General features: G+C 41.7%; 1 protein-coding gene across 2 annotated transcripts in view; it reads left to right on the top strand.

The window, feature by feature from the left end:
• helz (helicase with zinc finger) overlaps positions 1-18,933 on the top strand; it is a 61,234-nt gene extending 42,301 nt beyond the window's left edge. Inside the window, exons 23-31 of one of the 2 annotated variants that reach the window (XM_017685098.2) lie at positions 4,641-4,692; positions 10,747-10,931; positions 11,603-11,804; positions 12,498-12,580; positions 13,330-13,798; positions 14,059-14,302; positions 14,855-15,365; positions 16,804-17,050; positions 18,012-18,933. In XM_017685098.2, coding sequence (XP_017540587.1) covers positions 4,641-4,692; positions 10,747-10,931; positions 11,603-11,804; positions 12,498-12,580; positions 13,330-13,798; positions 14,059-14,302; positions 14,855-15,365; positions 16,804-17,050; positions 18,012-18,367 — 2,349 coding nt within the window. In that variant the 3' untranslated portion in view covers positions 18,368-18,933. Of the gene's footprint in view, positions 1-4,640; positions 4,693-10,746; positions 10,932-11,602; positions 11,811-12,497; positions 12,581-13,329; positions 13,799-14,058; positions 14,303-14,854; positions 15,366-16,803; positions 17,051-18,011 lie in introns of both variants that reach the window. The other variant, XM_017685087.2, reaches the window with a different exon arrangement.
• Positions 18,934-19,170: the final 237 nt, after the last annotated feature.

Raw genomic sequence — 19,170 nt, 5'->3', positions numbered from 1 at the left:
GGCTGCTGCATCAGTGAACAGTTAAGTCTGAAAGCGAAGTTTAAAGTATCCGAAGATGCAAACCAAAGAAGTGACCAAACTCTTTTTACGGTGAGCTCTAACACATTCTGGATGATGAGCCCTGCTGTGAGTGAGTGAAGATTCATGATTGCTCCTGTGATGCTGGCGAAGAAGAAACCGAAAGCTTCAGGAGCGACTGATGTTCGTTCATAGTCATGATTGTTTACATCTGGGTTAGCCACATGGAGCAACATGAATCATTGTTCTTTTGCACATACGGGTCAGTTTAGGAGTTGATTTGTTTAGACTGATGTCGCATACAGATCATGTTTTTTAAAAATACTGTGAACAGGCAAAGAAAAAAATCAGATTTGTTGACACGATCAGATTTGGGTCACTTTTGCCTGCTGTGTGAACATAGCCTTAGCTTCGATGTCACACACTGGATGTGGCGGAGTCACATGACTACATGCACAGTAGTAAGTTTTTAAGAAGACAGTATGTGAACACACTAAGTGGGGAAAGAATTTAACAGAATTTTAAAAAAATCGAAATAACCAACATGGGCAAGATTACGTCGATTAGAGGTTCTGAATGTCTGTTTTGATTGCTTTTTCGATTAATTGCCCAGCTTTAGTAGGTAGTGGGCAACACTTGAGTATAGTGGGTAGCACTTGGCAGTAGTAGATTGACTGACTGACTGACTGGTAGTAGATAATGCTTAGCAGTAGTGGAATGAAGGGTAGTAGTTAATATCAGACAGAAGTACTGTATTGTGGGTAATGCTTGGCAGTGTGGGACAGTATGGTGGCTGGTGGATAATGCTTGATAGCAGAAGAGTATGGGGGTTAGTGGGGTTAGTGGGTAACACTGAACAGTAGGGTATGAGTAGTTGGTGATGTTGGATAGCAGCTGCAGAGTCATGCTCTGTCTGTGTGACATTAAGAAAAGTGGTTGGGCTTGGCTGGGAAGTGGGGAGCATCCGTCTGAATATGAGCGTGCAGGAGCGAACCCTCAGATGAATAATACGCTAATCAATCTTGCTCCCTTAGGGGGAGGGAGGTAAACATACCAGAGAAGGTAACTGAGGAGACTTCCCTCCCTCTCTGTTTGTCTCCATCTGCCTTACTATCCTTTTCTCCCCTTTTCCTTCTTTGCCTCTTTGTCTGTCCTCTGAGGTTTGCTTTCTTACTCGCTCTCCTTTTTTATTGTCCATCACTTGTATCTTGTTTCTCTTGTTCCTCTTGTTCTTAGTTTTCTTTTTCTCCTTTGTTCTTTTACTGGTAAAATTATCATGAAAGTAGGTTTGATCTTAGGGTTACTTGGGGTTAGCCGAACTGCCAGAGACCTCAAGAACAACAGCTTGCATGGTTTAATAAAATTGATTTAAAGAATCCTGAGCATTGAACTTAATAAGATGAGTGACTCTTATTCAACATATTCACTCACATGCAGGTGCGTCTTGAATGAACATTCCAAACGTGGCATGTATAATATTGTTTTATATGCAAGTCACACAACATGTCTGTCCTGTTTGTTGTTTTTGCTGGATCTGACAGTTATTCCTCCTGAGAGCTCTCTAATAGCTCAAACCTTGATGTACTTTCCCAGTTCCACCAAACAGGAGCAGAAAAGGCCACCTTTCTATTTGAGGTGATTTGGTTCTGTGATTAATGTGCTCTGTTGCCATGGAGACTGTTCATTTTGAAAGCCAAAGCAACTTTTCTAAATAAAAAGCATGAATGACTAAAGGGGGGGGGGGGTATAATGAACAACTACTGTATTAATAACCACCCGAAACAGGCTCCATTGTGCCAACATATGCGGCTCTGTAAAACAACAGTTTTCAGAGTGGCCTTTGAACATGTTATCATTGTCCTGTGAATCATACCTCTTGTTCTGCTTAATTATAAACACCATCAAATGTTTTGTCCTTTGGCAAATATGCAGATTCTATCAGAATTTATTATGGGTAAAAAGATGGATTTATCAATGCATCTGTTTTTGATTTCTGTAGCCTATATTATATTTTTCTCCTGTATTTGTCATTAAGAAGTACTGTTAGGTTAGCAAAGTCTGAGTTGTTGCCTGAACACTGTACACTTGTGTAATCTTGTTTCACCATGCCTGAATGCCATCTTGCCTTTTATATTTTATGTAAATTTAATGATTGATTTGAAGGGACCAAAAACAGCTTCCCAGAATGACCAGTCTGGTTCCACTGACTTACATTAAATGTAAAGAACATTTTTGCTTCACCTGTAAAATTGTATAATTATCATTTTGGATATATGAGCTTTTGTTCTGGTAATATATCCAAAAACATATATATATGGAATGGATCAGCAGCAGGGTCTGGTAGCGGAAAGGGTGAAGTTATAGAATGGAATCTGTAATGAGTACAAAAACACACAAACCAAGCAAAAAACACAAGGCATAAAGGAATTTTTGACCATTCTTCCAGAAGCGCATTTGTGAGGTCAGACACTGATGTTGGATGGGAAGGCTTGGCTAACAGTCTCCACTCTAATTCATTCCAAAGGTGTTCTGTCGGGTTGAGGTCAGGACTCTGTGGAGGCGAGTCAAGTTCTTCCATGCCAAACTCGCTCATCCATGTCTTTATTGACCTTGATTTGTGCACTGGTGTGTAGTCGTGTTGAAACAGGAAGGGGCCATCCCCAAACTGTTCCCACAAAGTTGGGAACATGAAATTGTCCAAAATCTCTTGGTCTGCTGAAGCATTAAGAACTCCTTTCACTGGAATTAAGCGGCTGAGCCCAACTCCTGGGGGAAAAACAAACCCACCCCATAATCCCCCCTCCACCCAACTTTACACTTGACACAATGCAGTCAGACAAGTACCGTTCTCCTGGAAAGCGCAAAAATTCGCTGGTACTTGTGACTAGTGACAAAGGTTTCATCATCGTCAAACCCAGAGTCATCCATCGAATTGCCAGATGGAGAAGCGGGATTCATCACTCCAGAGAACATGTATCCAGTGCTCTGGAGTCCAGTGGCGGCGTACTGTACACCACTGCATTCAATGCTTTGCATTGGGGTTGGTGATGTAAGGCTTGGATGCAGCTGCTCAGCCATGGCAACCCATTCCATGAAGCTCTCTATGCTGTTTTTGAGCAAATCTGAAGGCCACATGAAGTTTGGAGGTCTGTAGTGATTGACTCTGCAGAAAGGACTTGTCCACGACTGGACTTGTTGCACAGGTGGCATCCTATCACGGTACCATGCAGGAATTCACTGAGCTCCTGAGAGTGACCCATTCTTTCACAAATGTTTGTAGAAGCAGTCTGCATGCATAGGTGCTTGCTTTTATACACCTGTGGCCATGGAAGTGATTGGAACACCAGAGTTAAATGATTTGGATGGGTGAGTGAATATTTTTGCCAATATACAGTGTGTGTGTGTGTGTGTGTGTGTGTGTGTGTGTGTGTGTGTATATATATGTGAGTATGTCTGTTTTTCTATGGCACATACTACTTATCTGCTATTCAGATGACAAGTGCTATAATCTGTGAACAGCGATTCCCTGAGTGGCTTTAAGAGCAATCGAGCTGACCCCTGAACACCAGCACTCACGGCCTCTAGGACTCAGACCAATCCTCACATCAATCGCTGAATAGGTCGCTGATGCTGTTGGCACGTCATTCTGTGTGCACACAAATGACATTGATCCGTCGTGAAAAGGCATGCCTTCCTGTGGGATTACATCAATGGGCTCTGATTTGGGAAGCTAGTGCTGCTAAAGCAAGGCGCCAGAGCCTGTGGAAACAGATTGTTTTGCATATAAGCCAAGAGAAAGAGGCACCGCACACACAACGGTGCTTGGTGTTATTTGCCTACACTTCAAGTGGTCTCTGTTAACCCCCCCACCCCCCCAACTTTTTTTCACCCACACTCAGTCTACTCCCCTTTGCACTCTCCATCTCCACACATGACCAGAAGTACTCAACCACGTAGAATAAAGCTAATGTTACTGTTGTGATGAAGTAGTGTTGTCTTAAGGCTGTTTGTTTCTTGGAGAGCACCATTGGAAATAACCAAGAGCAAAGGCCAAAAAGGCCTCCATTTTTAACCCTTTTGCCCTTGTAAAACATGTTTGGTGGCAAAAAAGATGCATTTGACGAATGCAAATTTGGCTAGCTAACAGACTGGTTAATGTCAGTTAAAACATTAGCCAGCCAGCAAGCAAGCTAACCAAACCAATTTTGGATGCTGCTGCTGATTTACTGTTCTCAGTAATTTTTGCTCATGCTTTGATCTTTTGGTGCTGTGTATACACTGCTTAATTTGTACATTGTCTGGCTTTGTGATCAAACAGCTAGTTAGTATTCTGATTAAGTTGAGGTGTTATTTGGTATATTTCACAAAGTGCATCCATTTATGTATAAAATGATCATTCATTTATGTACAATATGTTCGTGAGAGCAAATAGTGCACTGTTGGAAGGCTTCTGTACTGTGTCGCCTTTTGTCTCAGTAGACTAGATGTACAAGACCCCACCTCCAACCCATGTCTAACCCCAATCCCTCTGCTGTGATAGATACAGAACAGGGGGCCAAATGCCTGTTTTCTGTCCCCTCTTTCACTTCTTCACTTAACCTCTCCTCTTCTTCTCACCTTAGGCGAAAGGACCGCTTGCCAATCACGCAGAGCACTTCCCTCCTGAAGGCTTCGGTAAGTCTCTTGTTGACCTCTCATCCTGTCGTTCTTGGACATATTGACTTATCCTCAGTGCATGACTTGGTGGGGCCAGCATGTTCTGATATTGGTGTCTTGGTGCTTTCATGAATTTGATTCGCTGCTCCCATTCACCACAGTCTGTTGTTCTTTCATGGTAAAAACATCAGTTTAATGTAATTCTAAAATATGATGTTTATTGTTTAAATTCTGTTTATAATACACAAACACTAAGCTAATTTCAGGGTTTTATCAAAACAGGTCAATTTTGTCAGTTCTTCTGAAGCTGTATCAAGTTAGCAAAGACTGCCAAGACGCTAAGTGATGACTTTTTCAGTTTTCCGTGACTTAATGCAGATTTATTTCTGGATGTTGTAGCTGTCACTACTACCATTGATGTCTAAAATTTTGGCAAGTTTCTCATCATTTGGTGATTTTATCAGAGTCATTAGTTGGAGATAAATCGTTAATCAGCAAGCCTAAAGTCAAGGACACTACCAATTAAAATATTAAAAAAAACTGATGGTTTCTAATTAAGCTGTGTTAAGAGCAATTATAAAATACTTTATATGTGCACTCATGAGCATACATGTCAATAGAATTCTGTATTATTGCACTGAGATATTAAAGTGTGTTTCTTATATGGATGGCGAAACACGGTATTGATGTGTTGGGCCAGGCATAAGCATGTGTGTGAAAAGTAAGCGGTCTGTAATGGTACTAAACATACCTTACATACAGTGGGGAAAATAAGTATTTGATACGCTGCTGATTTTGCAAGTTTTCCCACCTACAAATAATGGAGAGGTCTGTAATTTTTATCGTAGGTACACTTCACATTGTATGATTTTTAAATAATTAATTTGCATTTTATTGCATGTTATTTGATACAATAGAAAAACAGAACTGAATATTTGGTACAGATACCTTTTGTTTGCAATTACAGAGGTCAGACGTTTCCTGTAGTTCTTGACCAAGTTTGCACACACTGCAACAGGGATTTTGGCCCACTCCATACAGGTTTTCTCCAGATCTTTCAGGTTTCAGAGCTGTTGCTCGGCAACGTTGAGTTTCAGCTCCCTCCAAAGATTTTCTATTGGGTTCAGGTCTGGAGACTGTCTAGGCCACTCCAGGACCTTGAAATGCTTATTATGGAGCCACTCCTTAGTTGCCCTGGCTGTGTGTTTCGGGTCATTGTCATGCTGGAAGACCCAGCCACGACCCATCTTCAATGCTCTTACTGAGGGATAGAGGTTTGTTGGCCAAAATCTTGTGATACATGGCTCCATCCATCCTCCCTTCAATACACTGCAGTCATCCTGTCCCCTTTGCAAAAAGCACTTCCAAAGTATGATGTTTCCACCCCCATGCTTTACAGTTGGGATGGTGTTCTTGGGGTTGTACTCATCCTTCATCTTCCTCCAAACACAGTGAGTGGAGTTGATACCAAAGAGTTCTATTTTGGTCTCATCTGACCAGGTCCTCCCATGTAGTTCTGGGCTGATTCCTGACCTTTCTCGGAATCATCCTTACCTCACGAGGCGAGATCTTGCATGGAGCCCCAGACCGAGGAAGATTGACAGTCATCTTGTGTTTCTTTTTTTCTAATAATTGCACCAACAGTTGTTGCCTTCTCACCAAGCTGCTTGCCTATTGTCCTGTAGCCTATCCCAGCTTTGTGCAGGTCTACAGTTTTGTCCCTGTGTCCTTAGACAGCTCTTTGGTCTTGGCCATGGTGGAGAGGTTGGAGTGTGATTGAGTATGTGGACAATTGTCTTTTATACAGGTAACTAGTTCAAATAGGTGCAATTAATGCAGGTAATGAGTGCAGAGTAGGAGGGCTTCTTAAAGAAAAACTAACAGGTCTGTGAGAGCTTTAATTCTTGCTGGTTGGTAGGTGATCAAATATTTATTTCAATAAAATACAAATTAATTATTTAAAAATCATACAATTTGATTTTCTGGATTTAAAAAAAAAAAAATTACAGACCTCTCCATTTTTGTAGGTGGGAAAACTTGCAAAATCAGCAGTGCATCAAATACTTATTTTCCCCACTGTAAGTACCAGACTAACAACTAAAAATATATTCTTGATTACATTTTTTTATCTATCAGTAAAGGTATCATCTAATTTAACACAACTGCTAAAATTCCTACCACTAAATTGTATTTCTACATTATCAAAACATTTAGATCAAAGTTCTCTTTTCAACCATGTGATATGCTGTTGTGACTAACTTGATCAACTTAGAATCAGCTTCACTGTTCATTCATTGTATGCAGATGTCCAGATGCCCTAGTGACTTGTCGTGACACTTGAGCATCTGTTTTCTAGAAGTTGTAGTTTCAATGAAAAAGAAGCAACTCTTATCTTGCTTATTTTGATATCCCATACAAACTTTACAGCATATACCAAGGGGTCAAAAAGCGCAAAATGAAAAGATCATTTATGCATGGCAGGGGGTTAAAAATTCAAGTGAGTTTGACCTCAGTTACATTGATCTGTTAATACATTGCACCCCCACCCTAACATGAAGTTGCCCCACCAGGCAAGTTATTTTTCTTGCTGTACCACTATTTATAGCTGAGTGCTTCAGTTTTAGTACATCTGTCTACTAAAACCAATGTCTTATTGTACTCTCATGCAAACAGTTGGAAAAACATTCCTTACCTTGAATCATAAACCCACCTGTTTGATTAGGTATGTGTTTTTTCTGTTTTTTTTTTTTTGTTTTTTTTAATTGGAAAAGCACATTTTAAATATTTTTTTAGCAGATAGCATTGGTTAGACATTTGTTTTATGTGTGGTTTAAAAGTTAATTGGTTCATCATTACATCCCTAGTGCCGAATGTGGATTTTGTGACCACTGAAATGCCATATTGCCCCCAGGTTAAGTCAGGAGGCAGAGAAGGGTATGGATCTAACTTTTTAATGTATTCACATTTTGCAGTTTCACCTGGAGTGTACTTACAGCAGTGCTTCTCGTCTGAGGTCAGAAAGTGTTAGCAGCTGTTTAGGGGAAGTATGTTTCCTGCTTTTGCCCTCTGATAGGAGTGTTTGGACACATTTTTGGTGTGGTTTGTGAGTGCTGTCGCTGTGAATCGAGGGCATTAGTTTGTAGATCACTGCTCCAGTGATCGCTGAAGCAGAAAAGAGAGAGAGAAGTCTCAGTTTTGCAGTCACTCGGTCTGAGGGAGTGAAAGTGTTGATCAGTCAAGTGTATCCAGCATCCTCCCAGCTCCACTTTTCTCCCAATCAAAACATGAGCCCTATGTTATTATGTGGCGCTAGCTCCAATTTACTCAGAATTACTCCTCTGGATTGCTGTGTGTTTTGAGCAAATGACCGTGTGTGTGTGTGTGTGTGTGTGCGCACACGTATGTGCGTGTGTGTTTGTGTTAGAGATGGTCATGGGCTAATCATGAGATGTCAACTAGAGCTGCCACGATGAATTTTACTGACTTTGAATACAGTTCGAAAGGAAATTGATTTCATTTGCCAGACCTGCTGTCTGAATGTGTGATGCATTGCTCATTTGCAAATGTTAGCTTGCTGCCCATGTATGCATATCATAGACCTAATATTATTATGAAACATTCCTTTGTCAGCTGTATATTTCCACCCAAGCAGCTATAGCGGTGTAGACATGGCTGAATACGAAGAGGTTGTTAAAGGAATTAGTCAGTTTCATTTTCATCTGTAGTGCTCAGATGATGACTAGAAATAATGTGAACACAGCCATGTTTTTGTGGAAAATGTTTAGTCTTTAGTCAAATGGTACTTGTAAATTAAGCAGTAAATCTCTGATTCATTCCTTCAGAGGTTTTCCAGAGAGAAAAAATTGTGGTAATTTGTTGTGTGGGTTGAGTTTTCGTAGTTTTCTGTTTGACTGCGCATGGATTTCAGAATTCCTAAAAATTAACTGACCAGAACTACTCATTTTATTTTTTGCTCCAGTGTTTGAAAATTAGGCAAAACTTCATAAGAACAGCTTTTAGTTGAACAGTCTCTTAGGTCTGTCTCATCCCAAGGTCTATGTGGTTGGTTGTAGTTTCAAATGAGTGTTTTCTAGATTTTCCAGATTTAATTTATTTAAATGTATTCATGGAATCAGTTAACTTTTGTAAGAAGTTTGGAGTTTCTGTTCATTTCTAAGCAGGGGAGAGTGGGGAATAACCTAACACAAAGGTCGAATCCCATTTCTTATTTTTATAACTTTTGAATCTTCCCTAAGAACCAAACTTCAAACAAAAAACATTACTTCATTAACAGGCTACAGAGGTAGGTGACCCTGCCAGTCTGCAGTGATAGCAGAGGAGCGGTAAAGTTCAGCAAACTCACTGCTGGGCATCATATGCTTTCAAAGAGGAGGGATGTTGAAAATGATTCATTATCACTCGCCCCTAATTCTTTGGTGATATAAAGCTGAAATCAACTTTTGGTCAGTTGTGCAGCCATCATGCCTCTTTTTCTCATAACACTTTGTTTTGAAAAACGCCTTAAGTGCGATTGTAGCTCTAACACTTTGCCCTACCACTCTATCTCAACAAAAATTGGGACACACTAACCCGAGACATGAATGCGCAAAAAAGAGGGCTAAGAGGTAGGGGTACATCTCTACTCCAAATAAAATTTTGTGTAATTTAGCTCCCCCTGCACCAATCATTTATGGAAAATTTGGTAGGAAATTGAAATTTCTGCACTCCTGCCAACTGTAATTGGCTGGAGTTATGACAGGGGGGACCAATTGTTGAATGCACAATGAATTCTGTACTGTTTTATGTTTGGACCAGATTAGCTCTCCCAACCTAAATACATTGAAATATATACATCAAAATTAAAGTGATTACTCAATCGTGAGTCAGTGGCCCTCTTCAGTCTTTGTATTAACATCTGTCTCGAGAGATGTGACCATACAACTGTTTTCACTTGGCATTTCCATGTGTCTCAAATGCGTCTCCAATGACTGAATATGATGTAATTTTGTGGCTGGAGAAAGAGTACCACCCACATTTACAGCATCAGTCTCTTGCCCTTGTTCATATAAATGTAAGGGCTAATGCAACAGTTTAGTTCGCACAGATTACTAAAGCAATGTAAGCGTACGAGAGAGGAGACAAAAAATAAACTGTGCAGCTGCTTTCTTCTCTGCTGTGATGATGCTGATTAAGGTGGTCCATTACTGCTGTCAGAAGAGGTATCGAGACCCTTTACCGTTCATACAACAGGATATGTGGTTATGTGGCCTTGACCAACTCCAAATGTGGTTTAGGTGATCGGGTCCCAATGTGTCTCTGTGACGCATTGTACCCTGTTCACTTATGATCAGATCACCCAGGATGCAGATTTAATTCCAAGTGTTAACTGGGCCAAATGCGGGCAGATTTATTACTACAAAGTAGAAGTGCATACATTTAAAAAAAAAAAAAAAAAAAAAAATTCTTATACTCATTGTCAGTATGGTTATTTCATATGCTTAAAAATCTTATAGCCAGCAATAGGATGAATAAAATGATATTTAACTTTCACACAGCTCACAAATAAATAGTTGCTTTTTTATGTACAAAAACCAGCTTCAGGGTGAATCTCAAGAAATATATTTGATTGCTGTTAGAATTCACAGGTGAGGTGGATATGGGAATACGAAATTACCAAGAGCATGTACTTGAATATGTTTCATTATTTAAAATAACATTGTTACGTTTTTACCCCACATGAAGTTACTCCCCGCTCTCCCCTTCAGCAAAGCATTTTAAAATTTTGGCAGTTGATGGTACAACACAGATGTAGCAGGGAGTTTGAAAATGTTTGTTTATTTGCTTCATCTGAGAAGCAAACATTGGAGACCTGTTTGGATTCCATTTTAGTAATCATCAAAGTCAATAACAGGATTCAAACGGGAAGCATTCACACCCCCAATATTGTTGCATGTGTTCATGTCAAATAGCGGCTGCAACCATTACCAGCATGCACTGATTACTGCGTGCTTTGAAGGTTTGTGTAATTATCTGTCTGAGCCTTTTCTCCCTAATGTCTTGCTGTGTCTGCAGTTCAGCCAAGTGCTGCTGTGTTGATGGGAAATCCCATCCAGGCTTTCACTCCACCCGGAGGAGGAGCACCTGCTGGCGGGAAGTCCCCCAGCCCTGTCCAGCGCATTGACCCCCACACTGGAGCCAGCATCCTCTACGTGCCTGCTGTTTATGGAGGCAACATGGTCATGCCCGTGCCTCTGCCGGTGAGTGCTGGACAGCTAGTCCTCACACTTTGGAGCACTAGTCCTAGTCATTTCAGGAAACTACCCTGTTTTATAAGAGTATTGACGTATGGCCATGTGCTGTTAACATGCCCCCTGGTTAAAAACAGTGGGCAGTTATAACCATACACCCTCCCTGATGGATGTTTGCCAGTGTTAATGAACCATTAGGTTAAATATGTATGTGTGTATGTAAACCGTGATTGGAGTCCTCCTACTGCTTTCTGTTCAGTTTCTTGTTTTGCTCAGATCTGCTTCTATGCCTGACAGACAGCTTGTTTGCCAGTATGTCCTTAAGGTTCACTTGTTTAAATAAGTCAACAAGCTATTTGACTGACACTTTACAGCAGGGGTATTTAATTCAAATAGTGTAAGGTCCAGTTAAAGAGAATTTCCTCAAGCAAAGGTCTGGAACATGATAATATCTTAACTTGCGTAATGATTCAGTGGCATCTATGTATCCATGTTTATCGGTATCTGTAGTTTATCGGTTATAGGTCCAGGTCCGTATAGGACAGGGTCTGGGTCCGGACTCGGACCACGGTCCACCTATTAGTGACCTCTGCTTTACAGTGACCAAAAAGGAGGGGCTGGGGGATAATGCAGTGCTCAGCCAAATCTTAGCCATTCTTATTTTCCGTGCATACTCTCAGTTACCGTGGCCAAGCTACCAAAGCCGCTTTGCTATGGACCCCCGCATCATGAGCCACCCGGCAACTATGGCGGCTTATAACCTGAACCTGCGGCCAGCAGCCAGTCGAGCGTCTCCTGTTCTGTATGGCCTGAGTCAGCCTTCTCCACTCGGACTTGCACAGGCACCCACCGCCGACAAGGAGCTGCTACAGGAACCCAGTGGTAACGGTACTGTAGTCTCTGCTTTGGCTGTTTTTTAGCAACGTGTTCTACAGTATGTTAGTCATAGTATTTTTTTGGACATGAAATGAAAGAGCTGGAAGAAAGGACTGCATGATCTGTCAGAATTGCCCATCACCAGAGTTTGTAGACACTTACTGTAAATGAGCTTGTGTGATGTGAGCTCTGGATGCATGTTGAAGGGGGTGGGGTGTAATAATGTGTCTTACATAAGGTGCTTGCTATGAGTGAGCTATCTGTACTTGTAGCTGTAGCCTGCTTAAAATATCCAAAAAGCTGCAGAGTGTAGGCTATTTGACACAAGGTCTGATGTTCTGCCAGCAGTGTTTTGGCAAGCTTTACACTTGCCTCAGACTTTCATTTGAAAAGAGTGAATAGTTTCCAACATTATTTACTTTTGTGCAGAAGGACATATGTTTGTCATAATTGCCTATTGCACAAAATCTTGGCTGCAGCTGGACAGATTTTTGAAATGCAGCTGTGGTCTTCAGAATATTCTGTGGTGTTTTGCTGCATTTGTGTTTGCAAAAATACATCATGCCATTTGGTTAATTTGGTTGAGCATCTCCTTGCCTAAAAGCAGAGCTGGTATGGTGGGGAGCTTTCACACAGTGCTATTTTGCGTGACCCGCTGGTTTGTGGCTCTAATGTACTGATGTGCCATACTCATCACAGGGAAGGTTGATATTAATGGAAAAGTGGAGCATAGCAGGCTGCTGACACCTGAAAGAAAAGCCCCTGAACTGAAAGAGAAACAGGTATCTATTTTTCCTTCCATTATTAGATAGCTTTTCCACCTCTAGCTCTCAGCTTTTATTTGTTATTAAAATGTGAACTATTACAAAAGTAATTCCTCCCTTAATATCCCATTCTTATTACATACAAAGACATATTCTTTAGTAACTACTGGGACTTCAGTGTAAACTGTTTGAGCTATTCTTAGGTTATAGAAGTAATAAAACTGGGTGCCCATGGCCTGTTATGGGGTTAAATCTGTGTGAGAGCCATTATAGTGCCTGCAAGATGATATGGACAAAAAGCGTTAGTTATTGATATTGATATTGATATAGTTAGATATGATATTGTGATTGCAAAATAATTGCATATATATTGTAGTATCTCATTTTTTGTAACATAAACTTTGTGAATAAAATGTGAAAACTGGCACAGTTTGCCAGCTTAAGCAGTGCAGATAAATACACTTTCTTTTTCCCCTCCCTCTCTCTATAGAATTACAAATACAGTAAAATGACAAAGTGAGATATTGCAGCACGTTTGCCCAGGATCAGCTTAATGTTTTACTCTTCTGAAGTATGATAAATAGTGCATGAAATATCGGTCAAATCTAAACATCTGTCTGAAGCAGATGATTTTATTTAAAGCGAATATCTGCTGATACTGATATGATTATCATTGTGTGTCCTTGATAAAAATGTACACTCTGCAGCATTAGCCATTTACTAATGTCATTGATTCTGAGTGTTATTATGGGTGCCCTCTTTCTCAGGGAGAGCCTGAGCCAGTTCAGAACAAAAGCCCTGAGACCCACCTAGGCTTCCCTGCCAGCCGCCTCCTTCGCAAAGAAGCGCCAGCTCAGCGTTCACTCAACTTCCACCTGGCCCCACCCCACCCAGCCTTCCCTCCCCATCCTCCCGGCGCTCCCTTTCCACAGCAGTATGGCCTCCCCAGGCCCCCTCTTCGCATGCAGGCTCAGCACCCAGGGCCCATGCACCCACAGCCCTCCGCCTTCCCTCCCTCCTTTTTCGGCGGCCACCCACTGGGCCAGCGAAGCCTGCAGTCCCCTGGGCTAGAGGGGCTGGAAGGAGGGGAGGGCCTGGTGGGGGCTGTGCCTGAGGAACTGAAGAGTGTAGTGCGAGGTCTACCCCCTCAGCCACAACCGCAACCACATCAGCAACCCACACGCCTCAACAGCTTTGGGGAGGAGAGCCTGGATTCTCTGCTGGGAGATGCTCTGGGTAAGCCCAGCTTTTTAATGTGGTGCGGTCTGTGATTGAATGTTGCTTTGGTACTTTTTAAAAAATATTTTTTGTTGCTATTTATTGTTAATATTGAGAATAGTTTTTGGCCAGTCTCAGTTCTGACTGGTTTTCAGTATTGCACTGTATCATATCTGCATGACCACACTTTCATCATAGATTTTAAACACATACTCTCCACCGCACGCATCCACATGTGCTCTGATAGCTGTGAATTTTTTTTCCTTCGTCTTTCTCAGACGGACAGAGCTGTTCAGGGCTAGATTCTCTGGGTCCCCAACAGCAGCAGCAACAGCAGGCAGCACGTCTGGGACAGTGGAACGAACCAGGGCCCTTCCTGCAGGGTGCTGGGCCTCCGTTCCCTCTGGCCCAGCAGCTGGCACATCTTGGCCAACCAGGTCTGCGGCTCCCACAGCAGCTCCTCCGGGCCAACTGGGGCCTGGACCCCACGCCAGAAGACGAGCCCCGACCACCCATGCCCAGGTCAGTCACAGTTCCAGCACAAGTCCTAGACAAAGCTGGACATGTTTGATGTTGTAGGCAGGTGTAATGACAAACTAGGGCTTGATTGACATGAACAATTTTTTCCCACAACTTTTGTGTAATTGTATATAGACTGTATACCAATACAATTGTTAAACAGTGCTTTATGGCTGAGTGAGCTTTCAGTTGGAAATTATGAATTGTCAAATACAATTCAGTTCTTCTAAATAAGACCACTGCATTTCATTGGCAAGATTTTTGATGTCGAGGAATCTGTGAAACTTCAATATCAGATGACTATCAGCCAAACCATGCATCATGAGCCCTAGATAATTTTGAGATGAATTAGGAGAATAAAATGAGGTCTGTGATTTTTACCCCCCATTTCTCTTCTCTCTCTCTCTCTCTCTCTCTCTCTCTCTCTCTCTCTCTCTCTCTCTCTCTCTCTCTCTCTCTCTCTCTCTCTCTTCCTCTTCCTCTTCCTCTTCCTCTTCCTCTTCCTCTTCCTATCTCTCTCTCTTCCTGCCCTCTACCCATTCTCCTTGTCTGAAGGTATCCTGGACTGCTGCGTGAGATGCTCCCTCAGGAGCCGTTCGAGCAGCGGGAAGCTGTTAACATGCCGCCCCCACAGTCCCGGCTGCTGCAGTACAGGCAGGTCCAGCAGCCCCGCAGCCCAGGAGAACTACCTTCTCCCTCCTCCACCACTTCTAGCACCCACAACCATACATCGACCCTAGGGGCCTTCCCTTATCCAGAGACCAGCCGCGATCTCCCCTCCACCATGCAACCCTTCCACCAGCATCAGGCCTTCAGCCAGGCCGCCTTTTCCCTGCCCCCTGAGCACACAGCTGCCCCCCTGCCTGTCAAATACCTCCTTCCTGAAGCCCACTGGCCTCATGCTGGCCTGCAGCAGAGTCAGGTGTTGGGCCCACCTCTGCCCTTCGGCCTGCAGTCTATAGGCCCTCGGCAGGAGCAGGGCCCTCTCGGGCAGCTGCAGCACCAGCAGCAGAAACAGCAGCAGCAGCTCCAGGCCCAACAGAGTACCCTGCACAGTGTAGAAGAGGTGAGGCCATTTGTGGTGTCTGCTATAGTGTTTAGAAATGGCACTTCATCACCTTCCTTTTCAGTATCAATGCCAATAGCCATATCAAAACCTTGAGTATCAGCTGATACTGTTTTGTCTTTAAAAAAAAAAAAAAACTACTATAGCCATATGTGCAGCTTGCCACCTTTTGGTGAAATTTACCATTCAGAATGCTGAATGTGCCGTTCTTGTGAATGGTGTAGATTTTAAACAGGTTTTAACTCGTCAAGGGGTCTGCAGTCAGCAGAGTGTTCTGAGAGAGAAACTGCAGATAGTGTTTAATTTTTGCCTGCCAGTCAGAGCAAAAGTAATGTTATAAACAAGAAAAGAGACCCATGTTTCTCGAGTGGTGAAGTGTTTTGCTTGTTTGGACTGTCATAACTGCTTTGAGAGTGAACATCTGCAAATTACATTGCAAGCGGCAATCATCTGGATCCAGAGCAAATGAGCAGTTTTTTAGAATGGCCACTATAATGCTTGTGGACTGCTAGATTTTCTTTTTACACGTTGACCTTTTGGTATATAAAGCAACAGATTTTTAAGTCAAAATACCTAGAATAAAGGACAATATTTGGACATGAGCTGCACCAGCATGTCATGTTAAAATGATTGAAATTTTCTGCTAGGAACAATGTAGCCAGCTCCCACTAAAGGGGACCAATTTCTGTATTTTTATTTATTTTTAATTGAAAGAGGCATGTTACTTAAGACAGCAGTGTTAAAGTACTCTTCTCAGACTGCTCCAACAAAATACTCCACTACCCTGCAGCAAAAAAATACATAGTAACATGACATACAAAAATGTTTTAAATTTTTTTATTCAGTTAAAGTTTTACAGTGCAAATGTGCAAATTTAAATACAGGTTTTATAATGTTATACTTTCATATGGCAAATATAATGAAAATCAATCTTAGATGTGCTACAAAGTTGTTTTTTTTTTTTTTTTTTCCTGATACCAGATCCAGTGTTTTCTATTCCCTAAATAGCAGTATTGGTTTTCAGATAGGTGGTAATCTAATGTGAATTGCCATGAAGGTTATCAGGTGTAATGGAGCGAGTTGGACATTACTGATTTAGTGAGGGTTCACTGGTAGTCACAATATGGAATTTCTAGGCTGATTATTATACCTGATACTAATACTGATACCAGTGATCATCATTTTCCTTTTGTGCATTTTAAAACACTGTAAGCTTTTTATAAATTACAGTAATGAGGTTAAAACTCTAAAGATATCATTCATTTTTACTCTGCCTTGTCACAGCAGTTAGATGTTAGATGTCTTGCCCAAAGACTTTTATTGGCATAGCAGTGGTTTTCCTCTTTCTTATCAGCAGTTATACATTTTTTCCATTTATTGAAAAAAGATCAATTTTGCTTTTCCTCTCTCCCGTCCTCGTTCTCTTCTTCCCATTCAGTATGAACCACGAGGACCTGGTCGGCCACTGTACCAGAGGTGCATCTCTTCCAGCTCTCCTCAGCCGTACCCAGAGAGCATGGTCCCGTGTAAGGACCCTCAGGACCACCCCACGCCCTCCTACAGATACCCCCCAGCAGACTTGTGGCCTGGCACCAGTTGCCCCGCCCCCATCTCGGGCCCTGCTCCTCTCCACAACATTCCATGCAATGGAGCGAGCCACCTCGTCCCTCACAGGGACATTTTAGGTGAGTTAGTAAAAGACTGAAGCGTGCCTGTAGTTTTTTTTTTTTTTTTTTTTTTTTTTCCCCTTCCCCCCCAGGACTGTAGTGTATTCCTTTGAGGAGGATGTCCTCATCCTTTGCAATCAAACATCATTAGTTACAGTAATAATGACACTCCAGAAGGGAACACAGCAACAGATTGTGTGAGAAGAGTGACGAACTTGAGGTTTTTCCTCATTGACTCTTCCATTGACTTCACTGTCAGAAAGAAATTATATGCATAATTGCTATGTAAACTTCAGAAAGAAACAAATAAAAAAAAAACTTTTAATGGAATTATTTTTTTCTATAGACTAATTTGAAAATTGTGCAGAAAAACACAATTAAAGATGCAGGGTTCTTGCATGACAGTGATGACATATTGTAGTGTAAATTTTAGCCATGTCAAATGACTTTGTGTTTACCCACTTGTAAACACTTGCCACTTGTAATATAGTAAATTTTGTCTCAGTAAGATGTATCCATATTGGGAAATTTCACCTCTGCGTTTAACCCATCCGTGAAGCGAAACACCACACACACACACACATGAACACACTTGCCCAGAGTGGTGGGCAGACCTATGCACAGCACCCAGGGAGCAATTGGGGTTTAGGTGTCTTGCTCAAGGGCACCTCAGTCATGTACTGTCAGCTCTGGGGATCTAACCTCCAGCCCATGACTGCCCCAAATATCAAAATGTTTCAAGTACTTCATTTATTTGTTTATTTAGGAACAACCAGTTGCCCTTTACATTGTGTAAACATTTAATGACTAACGGGCCTGTAAAGATCTCTTAAATATGAACTATGCTTTATATGACTAGGTGCATTTAATAACAAGGTAAAAATAAGCACACACATGCTGTGTTACATGTTTTAAAACTCTGAATCCTTGCTGAACAGTTTGACATTACCTGTAACAGTGCCTGCTGTTCCTCTTCCAGTTTCTAAGGCGATGAACGCTGTGGAGGAGCACAGTCAGGCCGAATGTCTACAGCAGCCGCCCCACCCCACTAGCCTCACATCTCTCCAGCACCATGGACAGTTCCCACCCCTCATGCCCAGCAAGCAGACGCCTCCAGACCCCGGAGGAGGGGGCAACACCAGCCCAGGAGGCCCCCAGGCCTCTACTCACTCCAAGCCCCCCACCATGTCCTACGCCAGCGCCCTTCGAGCCCCCCCAAAACCCCGGCCACTGCCCGAACAGGTCAAAAAGAACAGCGACCCCATCTCTCTGTTAAAAGACCTTAGCATAGGGAGTTCAAATAGTAGCAATGGGTATTACTCGTATTTTAAATAAGTGACTATATATATGAGATATATACACCTGTTAAAGTGAAAATGATTTAAAAAAAATAGAATAACAATCTAAAAAAAAAACTCAACAGTAAAAAAAAATGTCTTTTGATTTTGTCAGTTAGTTAGACTTTTGCGTTTTATTATTTTTTACTTACTTTAGTTAGTTGGTTCTTTTACAGTTTGACATCTGTGGTTTTACAAACGGAAATCAGCATATATATCAAGAAATACCAAAATGTTGAAGAAAAACACACAAAAAAATTTATGAAAACAAAAAAGATTTTTAAAAACACAGTGAATTGGTTGACCACTTAGCTGCCTGTCTTTCTTTTCCTCTAATTATGTCTGCTCTATTTGCATCTACTATCAAAAGTAAACTTGTTGAAGTGATTTTTTCCCCCCAGCTGGCTTTTTTAATCATGAGTTCCTTAATCATTATAGGTGTGTTTTCTTGTGCCAGCAGCTCAGTGGTGAACCAACTCAGACAAAAATATTATAAAAAGTTGTATAGCTGTAGACAAACTTTTCTCAAACTGTACATAAGAATAAAGGAATAAAAGAGATGAATGCTGTGTGCTTCATTTCGCATACCACAGATAAATGAACCGGCGTCTTGTGTTTGTTGCACCACAGAGAAGGAAGAAGGTGAAGAAGGTGAGAAGGAAGCTCTTATTTGTAGGGAGGCACTGATGTGGGCCAGTGATGACATGCAGTGTTTTTCATGTTCTGCTGATGGCCATACAAAAACTTAGGATGTAGAAATTTGGCTATCTCCTTGGATTAGATTTACAGAGAAAATGACAC

Source organism: Pygocentrus nattereri, chromosome 14 (assembly GCF_015220715.1).
Source record: "Pygocentrus nattereri isolate fPygNat1 chromosome 14, fPygNat1.pri, whole genome shotgun sequence".
Lineage (NCBI taxonomy): Eukaryota > Metazoa > Chordata > Actinopteri > Characiformes > Serrasalmidae > Pygocentrus > Pygocentrus nattereri.
Note: the sequence above shows the minus strand (reverse complement) of the source record. Positions and strands in the feature narration are given on the sequence as shown.